This window comes from Microtus ochrogaster, chromosome 7 (assembly GCF_000317375.1).
Source record: "Microtus ochrogaster isolate Prairie Vole_2 chromosome 7, MicOch1.0, whole genome shotgun sequence".
Taxonomy (NCBI): Eukaryota; Metazoa; Chordata; class Mammalia; order Rodentia; family Cricetidae; genus Microtus; species Microtus ochrogaster.
Window position 1 is genome coordinate 79082070 of NC_022014.1, and position 8341 is coordinate 79090410.

The 8341-nt window shown below is 57.4% G+C and overlaps 2 protein-coding genes and 1 non-coding gene across 7 annotated transcripts in view; 1 reads left to right on the forward strand and 2 right to left on the reverse strand.

The window, feature by feature from the left end:
- Unc13d (unc-13 homolog D) overlaps positions 1–4380 on the reverse strand; it is a 16034-nt gene extending 11654 nt beyond the window's left edge. Inside the window, exons 1-12 of the mRNA XM_005350751.2 lie at positions 4262–4380; positions 3562–3597; positions 3216–3323; positions 3042–3101; positions 2883–2949; positions 2479–2662; positions 1768–1812; positions 1313–1381; positions 1133–1202; positions 826–930; positions 611–703; positions 431–534 (exon numbers count right to left, since the gene is read on the reverse strand). Of these exons, the coding sequence (XP_005350808.1) occupies positions 431–534; positions 611–703; positions 826–930; positions 1133–1202; positions 1313–1381; positions 1768–1812; positions 2479–2662; positions 2883–2949; positions 3042–3101; positions 3216–3323; positions 3562–3597; positions 4262–4378 (1058 nt within the window). The 5' untranslated portion in view covers positions 4379–4380. The remainder of the gene's footprint in view (positions 1–430; positions 535–610; positions 704–825; positions 931–1132; positions 1203–1312; positions 1382–1767; positions 1813–2478; positions 2663–2882; positions 2950–3041; positions 3102–3215; positions 3324–3561; positions 3598–4261) is intronic.
- LOC113456415 lies at positions 1450–1640 on the forward strand. Its single transcript, XR_003377230.1, has one exon. It is a non-coding gene; the product is annotated as a U2 spliceosomal RNA (small nuclear RNA).
- Positions 4381–5449: 1069 nt separating the features above from the next.
- Positions 5450–8341, reverse strand: part of Wbp2 (WW domain binding protein 2) — an 8576-nt gene continuing 5684 nt past the window's right edge. For 2 of the 5 annotated variants that reach the window (XM_013347641.2, XM_026780742.1), the window contains exons 5-8: positions 7566–7700; positions 7216–7341; positions 6594–6670; positions 5450–6482 (exon numbers count right to left, since the gene is read on the reverse strand). In XM_013347641.2, coding sequence (XP_013203095.1) covers positions 6429–6482; positions 6594–6670; positions 7216–7341; positions 7566–7700 — 392 coding nt within the window. In that variant the 3' untranslated portion in view covers positions 5450–6428. The remainder of the gene's footprint in view (positions 6483–6593; positions 6671–7215; positions 7342–7565; positions 7701–8341) is intronic. The other 3 variants (XM_005350753.2, XM_005350755.2, XM_026780744.1) reach the window with 3 other exon arrangements.

Sequence of the window (8341 nt, forward strand, 5' to 3'; positions counted from 1 at the left end):
AGAGAGAGAGAGAGAGAGAGAGAGAGAGAGAGAGAGAGAGAATTCCTGTTTTCATGAACAGCTAGAATCTGAGTTGTGCACAAAATCTCCAGATCTGAAAGTTTGTTAACTGACTCCAAACTTAATAACACAGTTTGGGGTGGGGGTGGGGGGCTGGAGAGATGGCTCAGAGGTTAAGAACACTGACTGTTCTTCCAGAGGACCCAGGTTCAATTCCCAGCTCTCACACATCAGCTCACAACTGTCTATAATTCCAGTTCCAGGGACTCTAACACCTCACACAACTTTCATAAAATAAAACATTATAAACAAACACAGTTTGGACCCGAGAGCACACTCCTGAGGGCTGTTTTTTGAAGTGCCAGCCTGTTGGTTGGTGGGCAGGGCAGAGAAGGTCCCCTAGGGGTTCTGAGCAGGGCTGTGTACTCACGCCATGGACTGGTGAAAGTCTGACAGGTCCTTCTGAGTGGCATGGAGAAAGAGGATGGTGGCACCCTGGGGACTCAGCGATGCGTCCCAGGAGGCGCTGCCGGCCTAAGGGAAATCGTAGAGGCACATCGGGACCAGGCAGGTGGCTCTGGGGGGATTCAGCTCGGGCAGACAGCCATACCTGGTGCTGGGTGACTTCGTAGGACACCAGCTGCTGCAGGAGGTGGAAGTGCACTGTGTAGCTGGGCTGGGAGCGGCTGGCCGCCGTGGCTCTCTGCAATAGGTTCAACAGGGCTATGAGCAGAGAACCCCATGCCGGACACAGCCAGCCCTCCCCACATCAGGAGGGTTACCGACAGAGGAAGACACAGCTGCTGGCCCAGGCCCCTGACCTACCCGCTTGTGAATGAATTGGAACTGCAGGTGACACTGGCCGCGGTCTGGGTAGGTCTCTGTGCAGGGCTCTAGTGGGTACCACTGGTCCTCTCGGCAGTGCAGGTCCTAGCAGGGAAGACAACAGTGACGAGCATCAGAACCCCACACAGAGCTGAGGCGAGAGCAGGGAGGCAGCTGGGGCGGCCTGCAGGCTCAGATTGGGTCAAACCTGAAGTCCTTTACCCTGCCAGCCCTTGCCTTTCTCCTGGCCCTTCTCCCTGGCCCTTCTCCCTGGCTCTTCTCCCCGGCCCTTCTCCCTGGCTCATACCTGCAGCCTCAGGACCACGTTCCCCAGAAAGTCATCCTGGCCTTTATCCTTCCGAGCTTCCTTAAAGATCCTGTTTTAGGCAGGTGAAAGGTCAGCCACCTGGGCACTCAAAGGCAGAGCCTGTCTTTCAGGAGGCAGGGTGTCTGTGAGTCTGTTCCTCCCTGAGTCTGCAGCACCCACCTTCGGAGCCCATGCAGGTCCGTGAGCTCCCCAAGTTTTTGTCTCACGGATTCCACAGTATCCAGGTCCCTGTTGGCCAGAAGGTAGAGTAAGAGGCAGGGAAGGGGTCCATGACCTCATCAGTAAAGAAACTTTGAATCGCTTCTCGGCCTTTTGGCTAAGATCAAGTGTAGTATCTGTTCTTATCAGTTTAATATCTGATACGTCCTCTATCTGAGGACAATATATTAAATGGATTTTTGTAATTAGGAGTTGGAATAGGAGCTTGCTCCGTCCACTCCACGCATCGACCTGGTATTGCAGTACCTCCAGGAACGGTGCACCCCTTGGGGAATAAAGTTGGTTCATTGAAAGAAAAAAAAAAAAGAAAAAAAAAAGAAACTTTGACACATTGTCCCCACAACCCACTGTCTCTTTTTGTTCTCATCCCCCCGGGACAGGGCAGGGCCACTCACCACATGTCCAGGTGGAAGCTTGCGTTGGTTATGTCCTCAAACTCCCTAGGGAGAAAAGAACATGTATGTTTAAGGACCTTAGCAGGGTAGGACACCCCGTGTACATGCATGTTGGGCCAGGCCACAAGCCCAGAACCTGCCATCCCCAATATCACCCCTTCCTGCCTAGTTCTCTCTTTTTTCATTTTTTGTTGGGTACAGGATCTTTTTATGCAGCCTTGGCTGGCCTGGGACTCACTATGTAGACCAGGCTGGCCTCAAACTCAGAGAGCTGTCTACCTCTCCCTCCTAAGTGCTGGGATTAAAGATTGCGCCATCCCATCACCCCACCCCAACCACTTCACGCCTTCTTCAAGAATAGGCTGGAAGGTCCTCTGGCCACCAACCAGCCAGAGATACCCAACTGTGCCTGCTCTACAGTCATTTGGCAGGGCCTTGCCATGTAGCCCAGGTTAGCCTTGACCTCTCCATCTTCCTGTCTCTGGAGTGCTAGCATTTCAGCTGCGCGACAATACATAAGCAGGTTCATGGCTGGCATTCATGTCACGGGTCTGTGCCATCTAGCCCCGTCTCCCTCCAGCTCTACTTGAGGACCTAGGGCTGAACTCATTCTCTTGATCCAGGAAGATCACTGATCTCATTGGCTGGAAAACCACCACCCCAAGGAGACCGGGATGGGAAGCGAATAGAGGCTGGAATGGGACCACGTACAAGATAAAGGTTTCCTCCCAAACAGGGTTAAGCGTCTGGCTTTTGACTTGGGTGCGGTGTGTCTGCTCTTCAGGGATGGTGTGTTTCACTACGGCCTTCTGGCGGCGGCGTGACGCCGGGCTGCCCTCGGGCACACCAGCTCCCTGCTCGATGATGCCCAGCAGGCAGTAGGGGTCACTGAACCCTGGCAAGAAGTGAGGGACAAGACTCCAGGAAGTCAGCCAGGGTTTCCTTGAATTCCATCAGCTCCTGGGGCCCAGCCTCCTCCTGGGAACGCTGAACAAAGCTCTAAACTTGGCATCTAAACACAGGAGTCTAGCAACTGGGGTGTTCGGTGGATGGGCTCTCTGGCGAGGAGTTCAAGGCGAGACTGATGGGGTCCCGGGGCTCCCCCAAACACTTACCACTGACATCCTTGCCCAGAATGCCTTTGGCCTGTTTCACTGTTGCCTTCAGACAAAATATTGGTTTCTGGAAGGATGGGAGTGGGCACTGCCTGAGTTGCTGAGAGGCCCAGCTTTTTACGCCCCCCTCCTTGCCCAGGGTGCCCTGGCCCAGGTTACCTCGAGCTCCCCAACACGCTGCAGCATCTGTTGGTGCTCCTTGGGCTGCACCTGGAAGGCCTGAAGAGGGCAGAGGTGTGGGAGGGCAGGGACACAAGGTAGGGTAGACTGGTGGGAAGGGAGGGTTGAGCCTTGGCTGTAGGAAGATGGGTAACAGCGGAGGGCTGGATTTACCTCCTGCAGGTAGCGTATCAGTTCTGAGTCCTCCTTCACATGGTTGGGCTCTGGCTGACCCAGGCGGTGCAGGACAGTATAGAGGGCTTCCTCATACAGCAGGTCCCGCTGAGACACAGCAGGGTCACCTCAGGAACCCTGTCATCACCCAGCAGCCCTCCCTGACGCCCAGATCTCGGGCCCAGAAAGGGACAAAGAGGCACCAATGCAGTGAAGGCTGAACCTCAGAATGCTCTCTACGTGGTTGTGAGAGCCACCTCTGCCTCTGGGGCCTGAGGGGCCTCCCTCAGAGAGGATGTAGGGCTGCTTCCCACATCCCCCACACTCTCCAAACTCCACCTCTTACCTCTTCTGAGGAAAAATGGTGGGACTGGACCTGGACCTAGGAGCAAGGTGAAAAGACAAGCTGTCCTCAGAAGCTTATCTAGCCAGGCAGGACGACCCAGGCCTGAGACAGAGGGACCGTAGCACCTCAGCCTCTAGGGCCTCTAGGCCCACCGAGTCCCCTCACTTGTTCCAACACAAGGCTCCCCGAAGGGCTCACCCCTGGGTCATTTTGCTCATCCCCTGGCCTGCCATGCCTGAGGTCCATAGGCGTTCAGCTGGCCCAGCAGTGGGCTCTCCGGCACCTGCCCCCCCTTCCTTCCCCAGAGGAAACAGTGGTGCTTATCAGGAGGCTGCCGGCTCCTCACCCCAGCGGCGGAAGTGAGGCCTAAGAGCTGGGGAGGGTGAGTAGGGGGGAATGCCAGGCAGGTCTGGGGTAGCTCAGAGGGGTCCCTAGGCAGCCCACTGTCATTGGAGATATTCCTTCAGGGGGCGGATGCCTTCAGAGAGCAGGGCCGGAGGGACAGGCCCACCAAAGGGAAGAGACTAGGAAAGCCCACCGCGGCTCAGAGAACACATGGTGGACCTCTCTGTCCAACCACAAGGCTATGCCCAGGGCCATCGAGGGCAGGTGGGTGGGGGCAGGCAACCTCCCACATCCAGGCCTCGAGACCACAGTGCCACCCCGTAGGCTGGTTCTTGGCCCTTCATATCACTCCTACCTCATGGGTGGTTTGGGGTGGTGGATCCTGCAGGTCTCTGGCCCTGCGGCGCCTTATCTTGATGGCCTGGCGCAAGAGTGGAGGGCGCCGCTGGGGGTGGGAGAGGTGTGTCGCCATGGTGGCTGACTCTGCCCTTCCCTCTGCCACCCCCTTAGCTGCCGGGTGAAATCAGCGAAGCCACAGGATGATGCAAAGAGCCCCAAGGTACCACCCTCTGCGAGGGGAGGGTGGAGGGATCGAAGGGCCAGGGTGTCACTGCCTTGGAGGGCCTTCTCCCAGGCTCCCTGCACCTTCCTTCAGCCTCGATCCTAGCAGGATCCTCCCCAGCCAGGAGCAGAAGTGGACCAAGTGGGCGGGGTAAGCCCCACCCACCGTCCCATCGAGGCACCGGGGAAGAGTCCAGAGCTCTTGGCGAGGGTGGTAAGGCCAGGCTATATGGCAGCCTGCCTCAACTATGCCTGGGCCAAGGAAGCTGACCTAGACCTGTGGTGTTCTCGGCCCAAAGTTTTCTGAATTGGTCCCAGATCTGGGTTAGGGTGGGGCAGGCTCAGGGCAGGGACTCCTGAGAAGCATTTCCTCGCCCAGCAGTCAGCTGTCCAGCCGGCTCCACCCCACAGGTGACATTCCAGGGATGGGATGGGGCTACTTGGTGTTAGCCAGGGAGGGACAGAAGGAGGCGGAGCTCAGGCCCACGACTGATGGTCAGGAGGGTGCTCCTTCCCTAGCCCTGAGAGCCCCTGGGGGTGGGCAGCAAGGCCTTGCGCAGTCTGGGGAGCGTTTTGGTCAGGAGAGAACCCTTCAGTACGGGGATCTCTGTTTCTTGACAGTGAGTGGGGTGCAGGCCTGGCTTAGCTTTATTCTACCCTCTTCTTCCCCTGGGTCTGGGGGCAGTAACCAGCCCAGCCACTCCCCCACTAGAGTCCTGGCAGGCCTGGGCTGGCTTTCCAGCCTGTGCTCAGTAGGGGATCTGGAGTTCAGATGGGGTACAGGCCACGTCCTGCTCACAGCGGGCAGTGGGTGACCTTATGAACCACCCCAGGCAGATACCAGGCCTCTGTAAGAAGGCTGGGAACCAAATGCACCGGGACTGACAGGAAACAGATCTCTAGCCCCACCTCCCAGCAGCCCCTCCTCCCAGCAGCTCCTCCTCCCGGAAGTCCTCGCCCTGGTCACCACACAGAGTCAGTGTCCAGTTACTTCATTTTACTATATTTCACAGTTGCAGCAAACAAATCAAGGTGCAAACAGGGTTTATTTCACATTAATATATTAACTGGATTTTTCTGTGTCAAATAAATAGGGAATTCTCTTTAAATAACCATCTCCTCATTTTGCAACCAGACCAGGAACAAGAGCAAATCTTAGTACATCCAGGGGGCGTAAAGCTCACACAGGGGCACATGGCAGGTGTCAGGTGCCATGGTTGGAGGTGTTCATTCCCAGACCAAATGGCCTCATCGGATAGACGTGCATTCTCCAGCACTCCTGTGGAGAGGCCCCTGGCAAAGGGACAGGAGAAAGGGGAACTAATTCCCAGAAACTCCACCAGAGGGGCTTCCTCCTCCGTCGTGCCTTTGCTTCTGATGCCACCAACTACTGGAGGCTCAGGTGAAACACCCAAAGACGGGGGCACCAGAAGGGACAAGGACAGGACAGGTGCGCAGGCTGTGACTGAGGCCAGAGCCTGGCCAAAGGGAACGTGGACTCATCACACACTGGGACAGTGACCTTCCAGGGTCAGGCGCATACTAGGGGGAAGGAATGTGAACAGAGCCTGGCAGGGTCTAAGGGGGAGACCCAAGGCTGCTCTGATAAGCCCAAGATTCAGGCTGAGGGGGCTGGACTGTGGTGGAGGAGTGGCCAGAGAGTCCCTCTGTGGGAAGGAGCTACTGCAGGGGGAACAAGGAGTCACCCGTGCTCCCGAGAGCCCCAGAAATGGCGAGAAGGAAGCTAGACAGAGCAGCGCCAAGGGCTGAGCTAGTGTGGGAAGTTGGGAGGCGCTCGCAGAGGCCAGGAGCCCCAGCCTTCCATCAGAGCTGGTTCCTGGTAACTGTTTATAGTCAGGACTGGGGAAGATCAGAGTCCTCCCTGGCCTCCCAAAGTCCCAGATGCAGCTCCATGGGAGGCCCAGGAAGGGGTCGTCCGAGAGGCAGAGAAGTGGGCACGTCTACTGGGTCTTCTTGTCCTCTGGGGGGTAGTAGGGTGGCGGCGGAGGCTGGCTCTAGAGGAAGAAACAAAGATCATGTGAGAAATCGCAGAATGAGCTGTGGTCTCTTTCACCGCAAGCTCCCAGGCTGCGGGACAGAGAGGGCAGAAGGTCTCACCCACTCACCGTGGGCATGTAGACATTGTGTGGGTTGCCTGGGTTGTAATAGGCGCTGGCAGCTGCTTCGGCAGCCTTAGCCTCAGCTGTGAAAACAAACACAGGGAGGAATGGCAATGAGCGACAACCCCCCTGCCTCGCCTGAGTTCAGGGCAGCTGGCACTGGTGACTCAGACCACCAAAGGGTTCCGTGACTTTCCTAAGCACCTGCCATGTATTGGCACTGTCCTTTACAGTCCCTTTACGTGCCCTTGGCATGAGTCTGTCAGGTGGTCCTGGTGACCATCTGTAGAAGAGAACACTGAGGCAAACAGGGTGACCCTTCCCAGCCCAAGGTCACTGCTGGTTGAAGGCCAACCTCACCTCACCTCACCTCACATCCAGACTGTTCTTCATGTTCTGTGGCGCTGTACACAAAACACAGGCCTAGCTCATGACAGGCAAGGGCTCATTGAACCCCACCCAGCCCTTGGAATACAGCTCTTCGCCACCAGGTGGTGTGTGAGCCAGAACCCCTTCATCATTCGAGGCTCTCTCTCCGCAGGCTCCAGCCATCCTGTGGGGTTCTCTGAAAGAACCCTGAGGAGAGACTGCTGGTCCTGAAGGACGGCTAGCAGCCTACAGGCCTCACCTGCGGGAGTGGAGGGGGCACTGGGGCCGCTGACTGGAGGCTCCATGGGCCCAGGATAGGGTGGTGGTGGGGGCTGTACATATCCCATGGCTCCATCCATCATGGGAGGTCCCGGATAGAACTCTGCTTGGGAAGAGAGTGACAGAGACAGTGAGCAGCCCTGCTTGCTTCCCTCACAAGGCTACTCCTGGGAGTGGCCAGTCCAGTTCCTTGGGGGTGGTGCCCTCTAAACTCTCCAGTGTCTGCTGGGTCTAAATTAGGTGAAAGGGCACATCTCCCCTCTGCAACCTGAAGGTGTGGTCAGTGGGCGGGTGGGGAGGCAGAGGCTGGGCAGCAAAGGACACACTCACCAGGTGGGGGTGGTGGGTAGGGGTAGCCAGGAGGGCAGGGGTACATTCCATTGGCGACTGGCGGGGGAAAGACATAGGCCCCGCTGGGCATGTAAGGGTACCCATAGGCTCCATTAGGGGCTTCACCTCTGGAGGCTATAAGTACAAGGGGAGAGAGAGATGAGTGTTGCCTGCCTCAGGACTGATGGGTCCCAGGACTGTGCCCACAGACGTGCCCTGCGACCATTCCACTGCCCACCCCACTGGGTCTGCCTAGGTCACCATGTGGGGAGGGGAGGGTGGGAAAAGAGGCCAGAAGGCAACAGGACAGAAGCCAGAGAGGGAAGTGGATGGAGAGGTAAAGGGGTGGGGGTTGGAGGGGAGGGGTGGAAGGGAGGGTGGAGGAGAGGGTGGGAGGGGAGGGGGGGGGAGAGGATGGTGGGGGAGGGGAGGGGAGAGGAGGGGGTAGAGAGGAGGGTGGAGGGGAGGGTGGAAGGTGGGAAGGAGGGTAAGGGATGGAGAGCAGGGTGGAGGGGAGGAGAAGGAGCAGAGGAGAGGGTAGGGGGTGGAAGGGAGGGTGGAGGAGAGGGTGAGGGTGGGGTGGAGGGGAGGGCTGGGGTTGAAGAATGAGAGGAACAAATGTTGAACACAGTGCTTGATATTTATGATGGCTGCTGGATGGTAGTTTAACAGTTGGGTTTTAGCTGGGCGATGGTGGCGCACGCCTTTAATCCCAGCACTTGGGAGGCAGAGGCAGGCGGATCTCTGTGAGTTCGAGGCCAGCCTGGTCTATAAGA